Source organism: Barbus barbus (assembly GCF_936440315.1).
Source record: "Barbus barbus genome assembly, chromosome: 37".
NCBI lineage: Eukaryota > Metazoa > Chordata > Actinopteri > Cypriniformes > Cyprinidae > Barbus > Barbus barbus.
The window spans coordinates 11,325,905-11,349,575 of NC_136715.1; the positions used below are offsets into that span (position 1 = coordinate 11,325,905).

The 23,671-nt window shown below is 39.1% G+C and overlaps 1 protein-coding gene across 2 annotated transcripts; it reads left to right on the plus strand.

Annotated features, from left to right (window-relative positions):
• The first annotated feature begins 296 nt into the window (after positions 1-296).
• On the plus strand, positions 297-22,018 carry LOC306856784 (constitutive coactivator of PPAR-gamma-like protein 1). Of its 2 annotated transcripts, none has more exons than XM_079396252.1 (17): positions 297-1,119; positions 3,254-3,500; positions 8,199-8,281; positions 9,123-9,251; positions 11,790-11,880; positions 12,658-12,722; positions 12,813-13,069; positions 14,188-14,272; positions 14,387-14,608; positions 14,705-14,876; positions 16,049-16,298; positions 16,450-16,564; positions 17,681-17,890; positions 18,744-18,927; positions 19,273-19,414; positions 19,631-19,727; positions 20,152-22,018. In XM_079396252.1, exons 1-17 carry the CDS (start codon positions 646-648, stop codon positions 20,461-20,463), a joined length of 3,135 nt encoding a protein of 1,044 aa, XP_079252378.1. In that variant the 5' UTR covers positions 297-645; the 3' UTR covers positions 20,464-22,018. The 2 variants fall into 2 exon arrangements, with proteins under 2 accessions (XP_079252378.1, XP_079252379.1); XM_079396253.1 differs by having other exon boundaries at positions 19,276-19,414.
• Positions 22,019-23,671: the final 1,653 nt, after the last annotated feature.

Below are 23,671 nucleotides of genomic sequence, written 5' to 3' on the forward strand. Positions count from 1 at the left end.
CAGATGGACCCCAAATATGAAAAAACTGTTAATTTTAAAATCATTAACTAATAACAATGGATCATAGAGAGTTAAAAGTAATCTAATAGTTATTTAGAAATTTCACAGTTACACATTACTAAAATATCCAGTGCTTAAATGAAAGACTATATAGAAGGTCCTAATTCTAGTTTTATTACTAACTTTAAAATAGTTTTGATAAATATATTTTTTAAAAACTGTTTTATAGTTGTGAGAGTATCATCATAACATGCAACAGTTCTCCCAGCGAACCGCGCCCACTGAACTCCTGACTCCTCCTCCGGTCTGACTGTAAGTTACGTGACCTGCGTCTCTGCGCTCCTCTCTTTTCCCTACTCACCAGATACATCCAGACCCACAGACATGGCTCCATAAGGGTGCACATGGCGGCTAGCAGCCATGAACCAAAAAACAACTCACCAAAAACTACAGATGCATCTCCGATTTGACTGATTTTCGATTGATCATCTTCCACATCCGCCGCAATATTCTTCAGTCTGGTTTTCAGTATTCGGGAGAGGCTGCTTGCTTGCAACTCTCTCTCTGTCTCCATTTCCTCTAGACAATTTTACGTTCTTACTCAACCTGAAATAACAGTAGATATCATATTATACGACAACAGCCATGGGTGTGCAGGGTTTCCAGGAATACATAGAGAAGCACTGCCCCAATGCCGTGGTGCCGGTGGAGCTCCAGAAACTCGCCCGCGGGAGTCTGGTCGGCGGCGGCCGGCAGAGACCCCCTCAAACTCCGCTCCGGCTGCTAGTGGACGCCGAGAACTGCCTGCACCGGCTCTACGGCGGCTTCTACACCGACTGGGTGAGCGGAGGCCAGTGGAACCACATGCTCGGGTACCTCGCCGCCCTCTCCAAAGCCTGTTTCAACGGCAATATCGAGCTGCTAGTGTGCTTCAATGGCGCCCTGGAGAAAGGCCGTCTCCACGAGTGGGTCAAGCGACAGGTGAACGAGAGGCAGACCGCTCAGCAGATCGTCAGCCACGTCCAGAACAAGGGTACCCCGCCGCCCAAGGTCTGGTTCCTACCCCCGGTGTGTATGGCCCACTGCATCCGCCTGGCGCTCCTGAGGTTCCACGTCGGGGTGAGTAGCGACAGATGCTCGTTGTGTTTTTTGACATATGCAGCCATTAGCTTAGCAGAACCAGACCCAGATCAAGCGAAGTGCTCGTCTTACAAGACAGTAGGTTGGCAGCTAGCAGGTGGCCTAGACGGCTTTCTTGTTGTGTATCTAGACGAACAAAACCTTTTAAGATGGTTTGCTGGTCTTAGTTAAAGCTGGTCTCACAGCCTGGAGTTGAAAAAGTTACTCCACTCTTAACTCCATCTGGAACCAGTAGTTAGACCAGACTAGCTAATCAATCAAAGCTGTCTGAAAGTTTTTTCTTCAGATTTGAATCAAGACCTAGCCTGGTTTTCATGTAGCATTATTCATGCAAAGAAACATGTTAAAACTAAGATCAGCAGCTGGTTTAAGCTGGTCTCACAGCCTGGCCAAACTGAAGAGTTCTCCAAACCCATCTGAAACCAGTAGTTAGTTAGCTAATCACAGCTGTCTGTGAAACTGTTTTGTTCAGATTTGAATCAAGAAGACCTAGCCTGGTTTTCATGTATACAAAGATGTTAAAACTAAGATCAGCAGCTGGTTTAAGCTGGTCTCACTGGCTGGTCAAACTGAAAAGTTCCCAAAACCAATCTGAAACCAGCCAGTAGACCAAACTAGGCTGTTAGTGAAATTGCATTATTCAAATGTAAACCAGTGTAGATCTTAAATCATAATACACAAACATGTTAAAACCAAGATGATTGAGCGACTGCAACTGTCCAATACCTCTCTAGAACCAATGTAAAGACCAGCAAATCAGCTCAGGCTGGTTTAAGATGTTTTTTTTTTAAGCAGGGATCCAACTTGTTGGAACATACATGCTCGGGGTGGGTGTGCAGAGGAAGACAGACCTTGGGCACAAATCTGTACGGAATGCTGCTGGCATCCGATCAGACCTCATTTCCAAAGGCATTTGGGGAACATGGAGATGTCAGCAGTATAGGATGTAACTGTCAAGTTAGTATATGAGATGGTATTTTAGAAATTTGTTTAAAAGCAAATCTTAAACTAAAACTGTCTTTTAATGTTAAATATTTTAATGCACCCAACAGTGCATGCCAATCTAAAATCCTGAAATTTGTTACACCTTTATTTTACAATGATATTACAGAAGAATCAATAAAAATCAACCGATTAAAAGTAAGCACAAGCGAATAAATGCAAAAAGACAACATTTAAAAATAAAGCAATGCAGTTAATTACTGTATAAACATTACCACAAAATATTGAATATTTTTACCTGGATTTTCAACAATAATTAAAGGTACAATGTATTTCTACACATTATTAACCTTATACAGTAACAACCAAATACAAACCTCTCAGAATAGAATAAAAACATGCGTTTATGCATGAATGCTGGAATGAAGCTATGTAGTAGTAGGTTGTGCTGGCAAAAGGAAGCGCCACCTCTGCTCTCCTGTGATTGGCTGATGTGTCACACCCTTGTGACAGAAGAATAGTAAGCACTGCTCTATGATTGGCTGCATGCTCCCTGCGTCACTTCTGCTGAGACTTAGCAGCCGTACAGGCTGTGACTAAGTTTATTGGCCCTGTTTTGAGCAGAGAGACACATGACTTATGACATTCTTGCCCATGAATGCTTTTATTTGCATTTATTTATTTAGTTAATTTTTCAGAGGGCTTCCAGCATAAGTGTTTAAGTGTATGAATTGATTATTGATATGGAAAATTATACTACTAGGATTTTTTTTCTTTTCTCCTGTACACATAAACATTGGATCAATTGAGAAACTATGAAATGTGGGGCAGAATATGAATGAAACATGATTGATTTAAAAATGAATTTGTTTACAAGTCAAGCCTTGTTTCCTATTAGTTTAAGCCCAGTGAACTTCCTCTTGCTCAATATATAGTTTCAAAAAGAATAATCTCTTCATTGATTCGTTTAAATAGTGCTAATCGATTAAAGCATTTGGCAGAGAAACCATTACATGACACAATTAGGAATAACATTTCCCAGACTAATCGTGGAAACGATTAGTCCTCACATCCTTTCATGGAAATCTGTGAAAGCCTGCAGTATAGTCAATCTCATCAGTGTAAGTTTGTTTTTCTAATGGGCCTTCCTGTAATTTGCTTCCTCACTCAGGTTGTCCAGACCATCGAGGATCATCACCAGGAAGTGATTGCCTTATTTCGAGAAAATGGGTTCCATGGCCTGGTTGCCTATGATTCTGATTATGCCCTATGCAACATCCCATACTACTTCAGTGCCCATGCTCTCAAACTCAGCCGCAACGGCAAAAGCCTCACCACCAGCCAATACCTGATGCACGACGTTGCCAAGCAACTTAATCTCAATCCAAATCGTTTTGTCATTTTTGCTTCACTTTTAGGTAGGTTTGTAGGATTGCCTGTCAGTTTTCAAGTCAAACTACATCTACACTGGCCCTATTTGCCTAATGCATGTTCTTAGTCATATTGTGAATTATTCAGTTGTGCATGCTTTTCTAAAAACAAAGTAGTTTGTCTTAATTCTACGCAAAGTTTGGGGTCATTATGTTACGAAATAGTTTTATTCAGCAAGGTTGTTCTAAGCTGATTGAAAGTGTTATGTACATAGTTACAAAAATCATGGTTTCCACAAAAATACTAAGCAATGCGACTGTTTTCAACATTAATAATAATAGGGAATGTTTCTTGAGCAGCAAGCTTATTAGAACGATATCTGAAAGATCATGTGACACTGACAGCTGGAGTAATTTCTGCTGAAAATTCAGCTTTGCCATTACAGGAGTAAATGACATTAAAAAAACAAACAAATAAAAACTGTTATTTTAAAATGTAATAATATTTCAGCAGGGGGCTCAGGATTTGGTACGAGGGACAATATACTGCTTTTAGAGCTTCGTCGAAATCCCTGTAGTCACCAGTGTCAGCGCAAAGCTGAGTTCTTGCTGCGAGGTTGGTCCACCACTCGTTCTGAATCTCTCGAAGCTTACACTGGAGGGTCCTGCATTCCAGGCAGAAGGCTGCTTTTTTAAGCGGGCAGGACGGTTGGGCCAGGTGAGCCTTGTGTGCTGATCTCTTCTTTAACAGCAGCTCCTGAACTTCTAGATTGTTCTCATTGATTCAATACCTGTTTTGCTTCGTGGTGAATCCAAGGGTATCTTCAGATGCTTGCAGGACAACACGTCTGGGGCCGGAGGCAAGACTGCTAGGCAGATGGCTTCCTCTAGCCTAGACCGTAGGCTCTCCTGGAAAACTGCTCTGACTGCGGCAGACTGAAGGCTGCAGACCTTGAGCTTTTTCCTCGGAGCACCACCTTTCCTTGGTTAAAGTGGAATGTAATTTTGCAGCGGACAAGGCGGTGGTCTGTGTGACACTCAGCGCTTGGCATTACCCTGGTGTGGAAGACATCTTTTAGGTCACGCTGGTGCATTAGGATGTAGTGTATGAGATGCCAGTGTTTTGACCGAGGGTGCATCCAGATTGTCTTCAGACTATCTTTCTGCTGGAAGATGGTGTTGGTAATGGAAAGCTGCTGTTCAGTGCAGAGTTCGAGTAACAAGCGTCCATTATCGTTGCAGCTGCCCACACCATGCCTTCCAAGTACCCCTTTCCAGGTTTCTGAGTCTCTGCCCACTCTGGCGTTGAAGTTGCCAAGGATGACAATCTTGTCATCGGCTGGGATGTCTTGAAAAAGGCTGCGTAGATCTGAATAAACCTTATCTTTGTCTGCAGGATCTGCCTGGAGAGTTGTGGCATACACTGAACAGTGTGGCGTGTTGCTGGTCACGGAGTGGTAGACGCATTGAGATGATGCGGTCAGAGTGGCCAGCTGGCAAGCTTGGTAGCGATGGAGTCCCTGATCATGAAGCCGACACCTGAAAGGCGTCTCTCTATCGCAGGTTTGCCTAACCAATAGAGGGTGTAACCTGCGTCATGCTCCCTTAGACTTTCTCTGAAAAGCGGATTTCGCTGAGTGCGGCGATGTCAACATCCAGCCTAGCAAGTTCGTGTGCAATTAAAGCATATCATCGCTCTGGTCGAGTCCTGTCAGCTGAGTCTATCATGGTTCTGATGTTCCAACATGCGAGTTTGAGTCATTTCCCACCTTTTAAGGCGAGTGGGATACGAGATATGGATAGTGGGATTGAGACTGCAGCTTCCAGTGTCGATCTTACACCTGCCGGTTTGTCCCTTTCCCATCACTACAGGACTTAGTGAGGCTTGACGTGGATATTTCCTTCTGGCCTGCCTGGAGGAGCTTTCAAGTGGAGTGCAGTGTGTGCAGAACTGACCCCACCCTTTAAACCCGGGGTTCATCTGCCATGGCCTAGCAAGCTGGGACAGAGACGGCGAGGTCCTCGGGCCGTAGGTTTTACATCGGAGTTTCCCTCTCCGAGGCAGATGATCTGCAAAGGCTGTAGAGATCTGCCTTCCCTGCTATTCCAAACCATAGCTGGTAGGTGGCTGGTGACTCCGTCGTGGGAGTTCATTCACCCAGTGATGCAGTGTAAACATCACCCCCTCACGCCATTTAGCCCACCAGCTGGGGCGGTGTACCGGGGTTTGGCATTAGGAGCCAGACATGAGAGATTTAGGAGGTGGATGAGGACCAGTGCTTCTGTCCACTCCGAAATACAAATGCAGCTGCCAGCTGCCAGAAAACAAAGGTACTACATCTACCCAGAGCTCCCTAAAACCCCTGTGGTCCCTCGTACCAAATCCTGAGCCCCTTGCAGAGTGCAGACGGAAAAGAACTGCTCACCGAAAAGGACTCTATTCTGAACCGCTGGTCTGAACACTTCTACACCCTCTTCAATGCTAGCTGCTCAGTCCAAGAATCAGCGATTGACCGCATCCTATAACAACCAGTGAAAACTGAACTGGATGTGGCACCAACATTACAAGAGACTGAGGAAGCCATTAAACAGCTGAAGAGTGGAAAAGCTGCAGGAGTTAATACCATACCTCCTTAGGTATGGAAGAACGGAGACCCAGCACTGCATACCAAAGTCCACAAATTCTTCGTCTGCTGCTGGGAGCAGGGAAAACTCCCTCAAGACCTCTGTGATGCAGTTATTATCACTCTGTATAAGAACAAAGGAGAGAAGTTAGACTATTCCAATTATTGTGGCATAACACTTCTATCCGTCGCCGGCAAAATCCTTGCAAGGGTAATGCTGAATCGACTGGTACCCGCGATTAGCAGAAGCTCACCTTCCAGAGACACAGTGTGGCTTCAGAGCCAACCGGGGAACCACAGACATGGTGTTTGTCCTGAGGCAGTTTCAGGAGAAGTGCTGGGAACAAAACAAAACGCTATATGTCACCTTCGTGAATCTGACAAAAGCATTCGATACCGTGAGCAGGCAGGGACTTTGGAAAATTCTGGAAAAGCTAGGCTGCCCACCAAAGTTCCTCACCATGATCGTCCAGCTTCATGAAGGTCAGCTTGGACAAGTCAGACCCCTCGCAGCCCTTCCCTATTGCAAGGGCTGTGTTCTTGCAACCACACTGTTCATCATTTTGTTCAGCATGATGCTCCAGCAGACAACAGAGGACCTCGACAACGCTGATTGCGTATGCATCCGTTTTCGTCTCGATGGGAGTGTGTTCAACCTGAGGCGTCTGCAGGCCCACACAAAGACTATGGAGCTGCTGATCTGGGAGCTGCTGTTTGCTGACAATGCCGCCCTCCTTGCTCATACAGAGGCAGCTATGCAGCGAATCACGTCCTGTTTTGCAAAAACTGCTCAAATCTTTGGCCTCGAAGTCCACTTGAAGAAGACTGAAGTTCTGCATCAGCCCGCACCACAAAAAGAGGACCATCCACCAAGCATTTCCATCGAACAAACATAACTAAAGGTTGTCCACCATTTCAGCTACTTGGGGTGCGTGATCTCATCTGACGCCAATATTGACAAAGTTGACAATAGGCTGGCCAAGGCAAACGGTGCATTCAGCAGACTATACGGACGTGTCTGGAACAATAACAACCTAAAAAAAGACACGAAGGTCAGTGTATACAAAGCTGTTGTGCTGACCATTCTCCTGTATGGCCTCCTGTATCTCCTGTGAGTCCTGGGTCCTGTACCGTCATCACCTGAGATTCCTCAAGCGTTTCCATCAGCGCTGCCTCCGCACAATCCTCAACATTCATTGGAGTGACTTCGTTGCCAACACTGAAGTTCTCGAGTCAGCAGAGGTCATTAGTATCGAGGCCATGGTCCTCAAGGTACAACTTCGCTGGGCAGGGAACGTCTCCAGGATGGAGAAATACCGCCTACCTAAGATCGTGCTGTATGGGGAACTGTCCTCTGGTCACCGCAACATTGGGGCACCATGAAAGCGGTACAGAGACTCCTTGAAGAAGTCCCTTACTGCTTGCTGCATCGATCACCGTCACTGGGAAACGAAAGCAGCTGATCGCGACTCCTGGCGGCGCACAGTCCATCAGGCCATCTCACTCTTTTGAAGATACCCGTAGGGCCAGTATAGAGGACATAAGGAGAAGGAAAAAACGTGTCCCCCCCAGCACCCACCCTGGACCAGACATTTACCTGCAGCCGCTGTGGCAGGACCTGCCTGTCCCGCATAGGCCTCGTCAGCCACCAGCGTGCCTGTAGAAGACGTGGATGTCCTTCCTAAATCTTCGTTTGCGAAGCCAAGCCACGATGATGAATATTTCACAACATTAGTTTTTACTGTTGAATTATGTATTTATTTATTTTTGGATCAAATCAATGCAGCCTTGGTAAGAATAAGAGACCTATTTCAAAAACATTAATAACTTTAACTGACCCCAAACTTTGTGCATGGAAGATAAGGCAACTAAAGTGATTTGCAAGACATTTGTGAATGGATATTTTTTTATTTTAAGGTAATTATAATTAATTCTAATGAAATTCTAACTTTCTTGACTGTCTTTATTTACTAATGCAGTAGAAGAATGACTCAAATGTTATCCGTAGTGTCACAAATCATTAAATTTCATAGCTGATAAATGTTTTCCAGCTGCAATAATGAAGTTTACAAGTTAGTACTTCTGTAATACATGCTTAAATAACTAAATTATATTTTTATAGGGAATCACATACTGCCTGATGAAGACTTGGCTGCCTTTCACTGGAGTTTACTTGGCCCTGAGCACCCTTTAGCATCCTTGAAGGTAAAGCCACTTATTAAAAAAAAAAAGTCATTTACCTGTTTATATAATACCTAGCACTGAATAGCCAGTTAGCTGTTTAAGAACCGTTTTGCAAACATGGATTCAGTCTGGCTCCATTTACTCTTTTACTTGTAACTGCGTCACACAATGGAAATAAATGTTGTGTTTAATAATTCAAATACTTCAAGGTTTTCTACATTGACTAATACACGTTTAAAGGGTGCAAAAAATAAGACTTCAGTTCTCATTAGATTCCCTCAGTTACAAGCCGCAGTGACCAGTTTCCTTGACAACCAGATTGAAATGAGGTCTGGCAAATAACTTATCAGGACCATGCAAAATCACTTCAGCATTGTCCTCAACTTGTACCCTTTTGGTTTTAAATACTGTCTTTGAATTTCAGCCAAACAGTTGAGAGTTGAGCTGAGGAATGGCTTCATGCGTAACCTGTTCTGTTATCTTCTCTTAGTGTCGGTGTTGTTTGACAGATGGCTTTATTGATTCATTGTGAGCTAGAATAGAGTGGGCTATACTTGATTTTAACACCTAACTTACAGTTCTACGCATGCTTCTATAATTTTGTTTACTTTTTGTTGCCATCACTTTCAGTTCACTTTAGCATATGTCTGTGTTGGTGTCCATAGTTGGCAATTACTAGTATAAAAAGCCTCTAAGTGGCAGTTCATGATATGCATTGTTAATTAAGCAGATAAACCTAATGTGTGTTTTTGTAAATTTGACGGACTGTACCCAGTCAGATATGTACTCCTATGATGCCCATCACATTTTAAGCAGAAGGAGCTTTTGCTGGGGGTGTGATGGGTTGTTTTCTCTGATGCAGGTCCGTGCCCACCAACTCGTTCTTCCTCCATGTGATGTCGTCATAAGAGCCGTGGCAGACTATGTCCGCAACCTACAAGATGTCCATGACCTGGAAGCTATTGCTAAAGACATATTCAAGCACTCCCAGGTAAGATAACACACAATTGTAGCACATTTAACAGGATACATCACCCCAAAATTGACATCTGTCATCATTTACTCAAACCCATGTAGGGCTGCATAATTAAAAGGAATAAAAACAAAATCATGATATGGCTTAGTGACCATTTATCAAATCGGAAATGCTGTGATTTTCATTTCTCTCTCTCTCTCTCTGTCTCTCTCTCTCTCTCTCTCTCTCTATAGCACTGTTTTGTTAAACACAAGTAGCTCATGAGCCAGTGTTTTCAGCATCTCAGAATGCAACGTGCACCAACCATCACCCCAAAATTTGAATTCGAAGCGCTTAAAAACTGTTGTCAGCTAAAGAGAAGCTTTAGGGTATCATAAATATTCGTGTTGAAATTTTACACTTGTACTGTAAAATAAAATGAATGTATTTTTGAAATTTTTACATTTGTCTTAAGTATTACTATAATAATATTTCTTAGTTTGTATTAGGGATGTAACGGTATGAAAATTTCTTATCACGATTATAGTGACCAAAATTATTACAGTTATCAGTATTATCACGGTATTGTTAAAATGTGCTGGAGATATTCAAAGAGTACTGAAACAAATCACTTTACCAAGTTTTATATTTAAAAATCAACAAACAAATAAAACGACTTTTTGTTTGCATAATCACTAAAATAATAACATGACCAATGATGTTCGGATTTTAAATGACAACTTGACTGACAACAATTTAATAGCATGTTCAAATATCTAATGTAACTGTTCAAATAAAGCTTTGAAAAAGTTTCATAATGTAAACATCACATTTCAGCCTTTAAATAAAGAAAAGGATTGTCAAAATGACAATTGATTAATAAATGATTATATGTATTGTTTCTGCTCCAAAAGTAAATCTAGATAACTTATCTGAATTGTTTAAATGTGTAGAATCCCCATAAGCTTGTTTTTCACCAGTCGGTCAAAATTTACAGCAGGGCATGCCAATTCGGTCCGTTTTTGGCCAGACAGAAACTGCACACAGGCTGAATGTAAATATAAGTCTCTGTAAAGCCACTCTCTGACAGCAGGTGGCGCTTTATATAGAAAAGCTGAATAACAGCTGTTTCTCGTAAACTCCATGGACTAAGCAGTATTGCGATTAAGAACACCTCCTTTAGGTATTACATGGAGCGAAGATGAAAACAAAATGCCATAGAATCATTTCTGAAGACATTCAGAACCTTCAGAGGTACATTCATATAATTAATTAATTCATAAATTCATTTGTATAATTCCCTCAGCAGTCTTTTAAAACCTCCCAGCTTTTCGGCCCAGTTTTCACTCAAAACGAAACTACTCTGCTGCTGTGCGCACGTGAGACTGTTACTTAAAACTGCGCTTTATGCTGGACGGTATTTATTTACCGTGAGTTGTTCAAATCGTGGTAATCGAATACAGTTTTAATGATAATTAAAATATGAAACGGTAATACTAACCGTGGGGAATTTTATCATGATTTATCGTCTAACCGGTAATCGTAACATCCCTAGTTTGTATACTATTATTATTTTGTTATTATTTATTTTGCAATCATATTGCTATTAGCGTTGGGCCAATAGATGATGCCATCATCCATCGCCAATGGCTGATAGACATCGCAATGTTGAGCCGACATTTTGAATGCACAATCGTGTTTAGTTTCACTTTCACTTTCGAGATTCGCGATCACACTGTTTATACTATGGAGCGGCAGTACTTATCACACATTTTACAAGATTAGATGTTCGTCAGTGGTGCTGACGATCTGCAAAGCATTCGCCATCGTCCTCAGTCATCTCTCCTTACTCTGTTTATGTGGTAAGTTAAATTTTATGTATTGTAATGTAACAGGCAATCGTTATGTGTTTCCCATGTCTTTCTGAATATGGATTCACGCGTCGGGCACACCCCGTAATATAACCCCCACCCCACCCCACCCCTGATGTCATCGTCCATCGTGATGTTTCATTGTAGAAATCGTTCGATGCCAATTTTATAGACATCGCCAACCCTAATTGCTATACAATTGCAAACTTTTGGGCCAGATTATGCAGCTCTATGAAAAAGCAAAGCAAACCTGGAGCTTTAAAATATAAAAAAAATATATATTAAACCACAGTCAGAAATTTTATTGGAAAAAAAAATAATTCTTTGAAATTCCTTTTTTTTTTTTTTTTTTTTTCTTCAAAAGCCTATTTTATTTATTTTTTTCCCAAATTGTGCAGCCCTACCCCTCATGTCATTTCTATGACTTTCTGTTTCTTGTACAGGTCACAATAGAAGAATGATTCAGCTATTTTGTCCATACAATAAAAGTCAATGGGGTCCAAAACAACAAACTGGACACCATTGACTTTTAGTGTATGGGCAAAATGCACTAAATAGACTTTTGTGTTCCACAGAATAATGTCATATACATTTAGACCAACATTTGGGTGAGTAAAGGATGACAAAATGTTCATTTTTGGGGGAACATCAAATAGCAAGAATTATGGATAATATGTGCTAATTCTGTGGCTTTGCATTCTAGTCTCGAACTGATGACAAAGTTGTCCGTTTCAAAAAAGCAGTGGATTATTACGCCACCGCCAGCAAGCCCCCTCACTTTCCCCCTTATTTAGGTAAGATTGTCAATGTTTTTGATTTTCCCTCTCTGACAGAATGAGATCGGTTCCTGTTGGTTCGTTCTTGTTAAATTCTCGGAGCAGGGCAAGTGTACTAATGCTTGCCTGGTGTTGTGTTTTCCAGTCTGTGTTTGAGGCCATGTTTTAGAGGCACACTCTGTCTCTCTCTTAACTGTCTCTCGGTCTCAGCCCTCACAGTAATGAGAGAAATTTTCCCACTTGCCTCAGACCTTGTGTGTACTTGGAATGGCGGCTGTGCCCTGTGCATACAAATGGGCTTCTTTAGAAAGGACTCTCGCACAGAGAGCTGCTAGTCTGGAAAAACTCTCTTTTGCTTGCCTGAAAATGCCTGGTGTCAGTTGAACATTATGGGATGAGAGAAGAATTAAATTCGTCATCTTCCAATTAGTGAGAGCATTTTTGACTAATTTTAGTGGTTATCTTGTAGAACTATAATAGTATTTAATTTAATTCAGGCAGACTGAGTGTTTTCATGATTTTAAACGTTCAGGTGTTGTTAGAATGATATGGATGTGGACTGTTTCTCATATACCTCACTGCGTCTCTGTGCCTACACACATTTTGAATGCATCAAGGTCAGTTTCCACGGTGGGTGGACGTGTGGTATAACGAGAATCGCAGTTAGGGCTTGGGAATGGTTGATTTTCTTTCCAAATTTTTCTACACTTTTTTTTCAGTTTTTGCTCCAGAGATTGAACCAGACTCTTTTTTTTTTTTTTTTTTTTTTTTTTTTTACATTTTGTATACCCACAGTCAGACCAAATCAGATGGGATTGCCAGCAGCACCGCAGATGCTTAACATTCCAGGCAAACCTGGGGTGAGTACCATTTCACCGTTATGGTCCATCCTGATTGACTCGCGCTTACCCATCAGACTGACACATACATGTTTCTGTTCATTCTCCCAGGTCCAGCATGGTTGTTCCAGCCCTCCATTGGCCGAGCCTGTCCATGAGGCGGACCCGTCAGGTAAAGGGCTCCTAGAACAGAACAGCTACAGCAACATTCCTAATGACGGGCAGCAGCACACGCCGCTCTACGAGAGGTTGTCTCCCATCAACTTGGCTCACGGCGGCAACTCCAACCACACAGACCCAGCCTTCTTCATCACTTCGTCCACATCCTCGTCCTCCGAGAATGAAGAAAACACAGGCTCCACTACCAAGTGAGTAACTGAGAACAAGGGAATGTATGTGGGATATGTTGACTTTTTAAAAAAGGCTTTCTTCTAGTCATACTTTTAACCCAAGTTTTGAGTGTACAGACAGTTTTGTGGGTAGAGTTGTTTTGTTTTGATGCTTACTGCCATTGATTTTTGCTACAGAAAGTGGTGTTTGCTGTACTGACTGAGATGTTCTACAAGGTTATAATAAATACATTTATACAAGTTTGCTTAACCAATCTCTGCAGACATAGAAATTAAACTGATGCATTTTTTTCATATTAGTTAGGGATGTACAATAAATAAAATATATGTATAAACATATTAAATTGTTTACATCACAAAAGATTTATTTAAAATAAATACTGTTCTTTTGAACTTTCTATTCATCAAACAATACTGAGAAACCTATCTTGGTTTTTACAAAAACATTGAGCAGCACAATAAGAAATGTTTCTTGAGCACAAAATCAGCATATTAGAATCATTTCTAAAGGATCATGTGATAAAGACAGGAGTAATGGCTGCTGAACATCCAACTTTGCCATCACAGGAATAAAATGTGTAAAATATTATTTTAAATTGTGATAATATTTGACAGTGTTACTGTTTTAGTGTTTAAATGCAGCCTTGGTGAGCATAGGAGATTTAATATTAGTATAATATATAGTATATATTTATTATTTTATTTATATGTATGTATGCATGCGTGTATGTATGTGTGTGTGTGTATGTGTGTATATATATATATATATATATATATATATATATATATATATATATATATATATATATATATATATATATATATATATATATATATATATATATATATATATATATATATATATATATATATATATATATACATATACATATACATATACATATACATATACATATACATACACACACACACACTATTATACTACATATATACTAATATTAAATATAGTATAATATTATATATTTTTATTATATTTTTAATGCTTAATTTTAATTTATTCAGACAAATGCTAATATTATAACGTTAATCTGTTATTGGGCAAAATATGAAAATATGGGTTATTGGTATCTGGCTGAATTTTAATATTGGTGCATCCATTTCATTCTGAAATGTAGCCATGTAAGTGACCATAAGGGATGGGACAAACAGAGAAACCAGATGGACAACATCCCAGAAGGAGACCATGGAGACCAAAATAAAGTGGGTCGACTTTTAGCTCGGTGTTAAAATATTATCCTTGTTAAAAGATAACTTGATTGACAAGCTTGATACAATAATGTTATATCCATTTGAGTTCTTTCATTTCTCTTTCAGCTTGATCCTTCTGTGACCTCCCCTGTGAACCAAGGCCCAGAGGGGAAAGGTCACGTAGGGGTCATTGCCCAAATTCCATCCCTCCTTTCTATGCCAACAAGAAATCACATGGATATTACCACTCCGCCTTTACCAGTGGTGGCACCAGAGGTGCTACGAGTCGCTGAGCACAGACACAAAAAGGGCCTCATGTACCCATATATTTACCATGTTCTTACCAAGGTCAGCTTTTAGTTACTAGCAACCCAGCTGTAACTTTGAAACTACTCCTTGTTAAACTTTTATGACTGACAGTGTTTGTTTGTTATTTTTTTACAGGGTGAAATTAAGTTATCTGTCACCATAGAGGATGAAGTTAACAAAGACCTGCCCTCTGCGGTGCAGCTGTACCGGCCAGTACGTCAGTATGTTTACGGGGTGCTCTTCAGTCTGGCCGAGGCCAAAAAGAAGGCAGAGAGACTCGCCATGAGGAGAAATTGCCTCCCCGATTGTGAGTAGCCGAGCTACCCAGCTAAATTGGAACAATTCAACTTTTTATACAATCATAAGTATCACTAATAAGGAAAACTGTAGCAATTCTCTGTGTTTTTGATTTAAAATACAATTTGGCAATTTATGAATTACAACATTGTTACATAACCTTAGTGGAGTGACCATCTGTTTAATGTAATTATTATTCATGAGCCAGACCATTACCAAATTTACAAAAAAGCAAACATTTTGAAAATATTGTAGCATTGTAGCATCATCACAGGAATTGGCATCTTCCCTAATGATATTATTAAAAAAACTCAATAATATGTTTATAAATTTGTCCAATATTAAACAAAAAGATTTCATGTAGTAGTTATTGTAATGTTGAAATAAAAAAAAAAAAGCTTTAATTATATATGACGGTAAAGAAATGAATTAATTATCGCATCCCTGAAAAATAGCTCACACCTGGGGTAAATCTGCATTTAATTAGTAAAATAAGCTAACTTGTATAGTCATAATATAGACTGTTCTACATTTTAGCACAGGAGGTTTAAATCAGTTGATAAATGCTACTGTTGTTTGATTCTTGCGTGTTCCTGAATTGTTAAAGTTATTCTGACATACTTGGAATCGATTCAGTTCCCAACCCTGCTCTTAATGCCTAAATTCTCTCCTGGGGCCTGTAGATGCTGATTTAAATATTGAGAGTGCACCCCGAGTGTTGACATTAGTTTGTTATTCTAGGCTTTAACTGGGCAAATTAATTTCAATAATTTAGCATCATTCAAAAACTAATATTAGCTCTGTTAATGTGTACGTTCTTTTTTTTTTTTTTTTTCACTGGAAATTAGAAGATATTAACTTTTTTTTTTTTTTTTGATTAAAATAAATTTTAGTTGAACCTTTTCAAGACAGATCTGCTATGAGCTCAGGAGTTAAGCAATATATACTATTACTACACGGCTAGGCAAAAAAGATTACTTGCCAAATTCACAGTGGAAAAAAAACTTGACTACCCATGATCCACCAATCTGAATACTTGGATACCCCCTCCCCCCAATTTTTTTTGTATTATAATATCTTTAGTAACTTTGTTGATTTATCCTCAATATTTTAACAAGGGAATGCTTTTTTAAATGTCTTTGGCAAATTCCCCAGTTAAGCTTTTTTGATCTGTCTTTGCAGATCCAGCAGTGATGATAAAAGAATGGGCTGCTTACAAAGGCAAATCCCCACACACCCCTGAACTAGTGGAAGCTCTACCCTTCCGGGAGTGGACCTGCCCAAACCTGAAGAAACTCTGGCTGGGCAAGGCAGTGGAGGACAAGAACCGGAGGATGAGGGCTTTCTTGGCCTGCATGAGGTCAGACACTCCAGCTATGCTGAACCCTGCCAATGTCCCCACACCTCTTATGGTGCTGTGTTGCGTGCTACGGTGAGAATTGAAACAATTTTGTAAGACAAAAACATTGTGGAATATTGTTAAATGCTTTCCTAGAATTACAATGCTTTAATCCATTGCAGAAAGGGCCTTCAGTATCAGCTCTTCAGTTCTTGTTTTGTTACTCCTTTGTGTTTTACTTCAGGTTTATGTTACAATGGCCAGGAGTAAGAATTTTGCGTCGTAACGAACTTGACGCTTTCCTAGCTCAAGCACTTTCTCCTAAACTTTATGAGCCTGACCAGCTGCAGGACCTGAAGGTGATTAATGTGGAGAATGATGCATGAGGAGTGTCCAGAGAATACCCACAAACCAAAATTAAAGGCCCGTTCACATCAAGGCATATGTGACTAAACATCATGAACAAAAATACTCGCAAAAAGTTGTGCTAAAAACTACTCAGAATTTGCCAGCAAATTTGTCATTCTCTCTAAAAACAAAAAACTAAATTGTCAAATGAACATGAAACACAAATTTAAAATGTGCAAACATTTGTTAGTATGCAAAGCTATATGGTCAGTATGATAACAGTAATGAAAGTAAAGTTTACTATAATCAGAATGACGTTTTATAATTGTTTCAAGTTTGAATACCTGAATTAATTTTTTGGTATCCAAACTAAAAATGTTTTTAGCCTCTGAAGATTTTCATTTCATTTCAAATATGAAATTCAATTATTAAATAAATATTCTGTTAAGGACTTAATAGATAAAATATTACTTTTATGACTTGTGTGTATGGTGTTTCACATTCAGATTTGGTGTGAATGGCCCACAGTTCTTTCCAGTTTATTTAAAAATCTGGTAAAGATATGTTTATATATTAATGTACTTAAAAACAATAAGCCTCTTGTTTCAAAAAGTGGGGTTTTAGGTATTTTTCTGGATACTTCTTTCTTTGTAAGAACTGGCCTTAATGCTTTGTAAAAGCATGTTTTCATCTGATAGTCAGCTTTGCGGGAAAAGACATGGCATTTGAGCAACCTGAGTGCCAGGAATGTGGTCTTTTTGTGTAGATGGTTTACTTGGCTAGCTGAGCTGCTTTTTTTCTGCTCATTTCAGTCTGTGACTCTGAGCTCATAAAAACATGTAAACCATCCACACAGCAGGCTGTGCTGTGTCGTGGCTGTCCATGTCTGTCAGTTCTGTCGATCTGTATGCGCTTTTTGCTTTGCTGCTGCCATTGTTGGTTGCTTTCAATGGCTGAATTGGCTGGAGTGGTTTGTGCATTAGTCTACTTGGATTGATAGATTTGTTCATGCTTGCTTTGTGCTTCAGCCGAGGGGGGGGGTTGTGATCTGCTGGGTGGTTTAACATGTAGCTGCTTATTTAACCTTAAGAGCTTTGTTTGACTGTCACTGCATCTGTTGCTGCCAGATTGATCACCTGGATCCACGCGGCGTTCAGCTGGCTGCTCTTTTTATGAGCGGCGTGGATATGGCGCTGTTTGCCAATGACGTGTGCGGGCAGCCCATTCCCTGGGAACACTGCTGTCCGTGGATGTATTTTGATGGCAAGCTGCTACAGAGTAAACTCATCCGGACCAGCAGGGACAAGGCCCCACTCATTGACCTCTGCGATGGTCAGGTACAATCGGCACAGCACCACTGAGTTTTTTTTACATGCATAAGAGGTTCAAAGCCATTACTGACAGAATGATTTACCACCGACCTCAAACTGACAAGCCAGATTGAAGTACTACAGAAGAAAAGATTGATGATAGAACTGTGTGATAGGGATGGACTGAAACCAGTTATGGTGTCAGTACACTACCAGCCTCTGGTCCTTTTTTTTTTGAGATTGAGACCAATTTTGGCTTCGTTACACTAGCAGCCTTTGGTACTTCATTATTGATACTGATACCTGAGGCAACAAATAAACAAAATTGGGTGGCTGAAGAAGTTCAGGCAGGGCTGTCAATAGATTTTGTAATTTCAGGTCAATAATAATAATTTGTTTTCAATTGTAACATTAAAAAGAAACTAAATGTATGATAATGGGTAAAAGCAGAATCTGTAAATTGTTTTTGACATCATATTACTACTATTATTACTAGTATTACTGTTCAAATGTTTGAGGTCAAGATATTAATACTTTTATTCAGCAAGGACACATTAAATTCATCAAAAGTGACAGTAAAGATTTAATTTATAAAATTGATAGTGTATATATATTTGTATATGTGCGTATGGTTTCCACAAAAATACTAAACAGGACAAATGTTTTTAACACCGATTAATAATATGAGATGTTTCTTGAGCACCAAATCAGCGTATTACAATCTGTAGGATTGTTACACTGAAGACTGGAGTAATGACTGCTGAAAATGCTGAAAAAAATACATTTTAAAATATACTACTGTATATTTACTGTTTCTTTGATCAAATAAATGGTTTGTAATCTGAGCTAAAATTAACATGTATCTCCTTGTGAACCCCAGACTGAACTAGTTGCCAAGGTGGAGAAGATGCGTCAGAGTATACTGGAGGGTCTGAACTTCTCTCGGCCACCCCAGCCGATCGCATTCCCACCTCCACACGCAATGCATTTCTACCCCCCCAACAGTACCTTCTACCCTCCACCTCCTCTGCCCCCACTGCATGGCAGAGGCAGGGGCATGCCTGGTAAGAATGATTGTTAGACTAATTGGCACATGTAAGCAAAATACCAAACTGCTTTTTATTAGTAATTGATTATTTCGTATTTTAGTTGTGAAAACGCTTAAAAATAATGCTCTTTTAGAAATAACATGTTAATACAATGTTTACTACTAGGTTGTGAAAGTGAGAAACAATCGCTGAGTGGTTTTGTGAACTTGGTCAATCGATTATTTGCAAAGATCTGGCGCAAAATACATTCCTCTCTTAAACGTGATTAGCTGAAGCAGCTAAACCTGTTGGATTGGACTTTTAAGAATGGAGTTTCTTCAGAGTTGTTAAAGTAATATTGTTCATTTCATTCCTCTCAAGTAGGGCTTCAAGCCATCCCTTCACAGGGTGGTAAGCTTGAGATTGCAGGCACCGTGGTGGGTCAGTGGGCTGGTAGTCGTCGTGGAAGAGGAAGAGCCTCGTTTCCCATACAGGTGGTGTCAGTTGGTGGAGCAACTAGAGGGTAAGCATTACATTGTCAATCATTTTTACTGCCTGTTTATAGATACATTCTTGAATTGACATGTTTGTAACTGTCTGTCCTGTAATAACGTGTTTTAATACTTTTATATTTACTCTTAGTAATGCTTCTCATAGCCATACTATATTCTAAATTGACTTGCTCATTCACTGTTTTTTTTTTTGGGATAATTTAAATCAATTGCTTTTCTTTGAACAGTCGTCCAAGAGGTGTGATTTCTACTCCTGTTATAAGGACCTTTGGTCGAGGAACCAAATACTACACTAGAGGGTTCAAGAGTCAGGGAACATACCAGGTGAATCTGATTATTTCCCACATTTTAAAATAACAAGAACACATATGCCGATGTTCAAAATTTTGGAGTAATGGCTGCTAAAAAATTCAGTTTATGCCATCACAAAAATAAATTGGTTTAAGAGATACTAAAATAAAAACCAGTTATTTTAAATTCTAATGTTTTGTAGTATTACTGTATTTTTGATCAAATTAATGCAGCCTTGGTGAGCATAAGAGACATCTTTCAAAACAAAATAAAATCTTACTGACCACAAACTTTTGAATCATAGTTTATCAGTTTCAGGGCTCACATGTCCTGTATAATATGAATACGTTTTAAAAATGCAGTGGGAGGTTATTCTTCAAAAATTAGTGATGGCATAATTTTTGATTGGGTTGATGGATACTTACAGTAAAAAATGTTGCGAAATTAATTTTAACAGAGCAAGCCTGCATATGTTGCCTCAACCAATGAAGTGATAAAAGACAGAACGAAGACGAAGCTGGTGACCAATACACCGCATCTGCCCTTAGAAGGGTCCACAGCAGCAGAGAACGGCTTGGTGGAAGGTAAAGAGGCAGACCAGCTCAATGGGAATGAAGGGGAAAGCAGGGCTACAAACCAACCTGAAAGTGCCTTTAGCAACGAATCTAAAATGTGCAATACTAATCCTCACTTAAATGCACTAAATGAAGATGGCGAAGGCCGCAGAGATGAAGCTCTGGGTGCCGCTGTCTTAAAAACAGAAGAGTAAACTTATTTTTATAGAGAGGGTGAAGGGTGATGGAAGGTTACGTGTTAAGGAATATCTGGAAGGATGGAAGACCTACAGTTGGTGTACATTTTTTCCTCTCCGAAAGCGATAAATGAGGACTTACGAATTTTTGAAATCCCTCTTCGACGTCAGCGACTTAAAACCACAAAGTAATGATGAGGAAACCTCTCAGTAAAACACAGATATACAAGTCATATATAGAGAATCGTACCAGTTCAATGATAAAAGACGGTGTTCTCCCTCGTCAACGATATTACGTGTTTCAAACTGGTTACATGAAATTATTTTACTTTCTCGATGAAATGCAAAAACCGAAATACCGATTTTCATTTGCCAGTCTTTTAGTTTTAGTAAGCTGAGATTCAAGTACCATATATATATATTTGCCATTGTAATTGAGTTTGTATAGTCACAGTAAAGGCTTTTTTTATTGTTTGAAAACATAAAACTCACGATTTGAAAAAGACAAAACCAAGAACGCATTTCTCACATGTCATCATTGTGAGTTTAGTTGTGTTTTAAATGTGCGGTTGTTTTGACATTGAGTAACTAGTATTACTGCTGCATCTTAAGTTCTGATGATTTCAATGTCATACATTAGCGATTATAGGTAATGTCAAGAAACCGTTAGACAAATCTCACGAGTTGCAAAAACACCAATGTCTCTTTCCGTGTCAGAAAATGCCATGCATCAGTGGTTTGTTGAATCAAATGTAGCACATTAGTACAACCGTCTCAGCTAAACTTTCTGCATGGCTCACGATTAAAAGGAAAAAAAAAATACAAACACAAACAAAATGGTGTGTAGTTATAATGCATGTTGTCCTATTTCTTCCTTCATTACAAATACCATGCCCATCTGCAAAATTTTAAAAAGCTGATAATCAATAATAGTCCTATAAAAGGTGTTAACGGTTAGTCAGTAACTGATTTGCGCTCACCTTAAGTTTATTATTTCTGTGATTTTATTGACCTCTGTTGTATTTACTCCAACATTATCTAGCCACTTTAAATATTGTTAATCCTGGTGTACTCATCACTGTATACAATATTGTTCTCTGTTGCTGTTTTCCGCATTCATATTAGCAAACCATTTCTGAAAAAAAAAAGCTTTGATCTTAAATTCTCCCCCCTTTTCTTAGCTCGGAACAAGTTTTGCGACACGTTCGACCCTCCCATTTGAGAATTTAGCATAAGCAAGTACACTTGTAATCATTTTGATGTTTACTTTAGTGTTTTCAGAATTTATAAACGTACTTCTAAATGAGAATCATTACTTCTCCATCTAATCCTGATGCTTTTCATTGCACATTAGTGATCAGAAATATGGTGTATTCCCCTCAGTCCCCTGCCGCAAGTCTAAGTAGGTTACCTTGATGTAAGTTGATCGGAGTTTCTTCCTAACTTATGGGTTGTAAAAGAATGAACTACTGTTGGGTTTGAGTGATTGTTGATGGTTTGTGGTGTGATGTATTTGAAGGAAATTGAATGCAACTTACAATGCTTAATAAAAGTCTTTATTCTTTTAGAATAATTAGTTTTGTATGCGTGTGTTTTTAAGGGTTGATGGCTTGTCATCTGAAACATTCCTCAGTTTATACTACATGCTTTCACAGTAGTACAGCTTTGCCACAGCATGGGGATGTTTTCGGGCCCCCTGCTGGAGAATAAACTGTCAAGTCATGATCTTTAGTAAAAACTCCATGAAAACAGCAATGTTCGATAACAGGGTTTCTGCAGGTTTCAAAATGGTTTTAAAGAGTCTTAATTTAAATTTAATCTAAATTAAGGACTAAATTCATAATGTCAGCGCATTCCTTTTTTGCATGCAAAACAGTGTTATTGTTTTTATTTTTCTGTACAGATATATTAGCTTCCTTAAATCAAGAAACATTTATTTCAGATGCAAATTGAACATCTGATGTCTTGGTTTGGAGAGACTGAAAAACAATTATGTGAACTTATGCTTAAAACAAGAACAAACATCCATCAATGGGGTATGAAAACTTGTTTTCCTTTTGAATTAAGTTGATTCATCTGAGCCCACTGGCAGCTATTTGTTCTTGTTGTAATCATAAACTCACTTTTTGATCAATTTCTCTTAAAACAAGACTTGTGAATGTGTTTTGATTTAAAAAATCTTTAGATATTTGCAGCAGAAAACAAAACTACAGAGGAACGTCACTTTTTTGCAGTGTGATCACATTTTGTTGGAAGTTGTATTCTCAAACTATGAAGCGTGTTGCTAATACAGGACATTTACATTTAGAGGTCATATTGATGTATTGTTAAATTGCCTTTACTTGGTCTTAAATAGTCTTAAAAAAGGTCAAGTCTTAACTTTGTAAAAACTGGAAAAACCCTTTATAAATATAAAATGTAGTAAATATTTTTATAATTAAAAAAAATTACAATTACTGACCTATTTTGTATTCTGCAAGCCAAATGCCTATTTTAACTTGGTTTCTTCTTCTTTTTTCTGAGTTTGACTTTGTGGCAGCCCTGAGAACCATAAAACACATTTAGCACACTGAAAGGTGGAAGTCTGAACACTACAGCAAATCTCTCTCAGACCATCTAGCACCACCAATAGGTCAAATTTGCTCTTACGTTTCAAGTTGTAACTGAAGAGTGAACACAGCTGACCCAATTTGATGGTATATTTGTAGTAATGGCCAAAAAATTGTATGGGTCAAAATTATGGATTTTTCTTTTATGCCAAAAATCATTAGAACATTAAGTAAAGATCATGTTCCATGAAGATATTTTGTAAATTTCCTACCGTAAATGTATCAACACTTAATTTTTGAGTGGTAATATGCATTGCTAAGAACTTCATTTGGACAACTTTAAAGGCGATTTTCTTCAGTAGGCTATTTTGATTTATCTTTTTTGCACCCTCAGATTCCAGATTTTCAAATGGCTGTATCTCGGCCAAATATTGCCTTATCATAACACACCATACATCATGTACACCCCCCTGCCCTTAATGCATTGTTTTTTTTCCTTCTGGAGCATCAGTGAGCGTTTGAACCTTCTGTAATAGTTGCATGTGAGTTGCATTAGTTGTCCTCAATGTGAAAAGATGGATCTCAAAATCATACAGCCATTGTCGGGAAGGGTTCAAATACACAAAATGCTGGTAAACCAAAGAATTTGTGTGATTTTTCTGAAGAACAGCAGGCAG

Coding starts and splice junctions, on each gene's coding strand:
- LOC306856784 (XM_079396252.1), top strand. CDS start 646: ATGGGTGTGCAGGGTTTCCAGGAATACATAGAGAAGCACTGCCCCAAT. Junction 8,282..9,122: donor ACCCTTTAGCATCCTTGAAG/GTAAAGCCACTT, acceptor TCTCTGATGCAG/GTCCGTGCCCACCAACTCGT. Junction 14,273..14,386: donor ACCATGGAGACCAAAATAAA/GTGGGTCGACTT, acceptor TTTCTCTTTCAG/CTTGATCCTTCTGTGACCTC.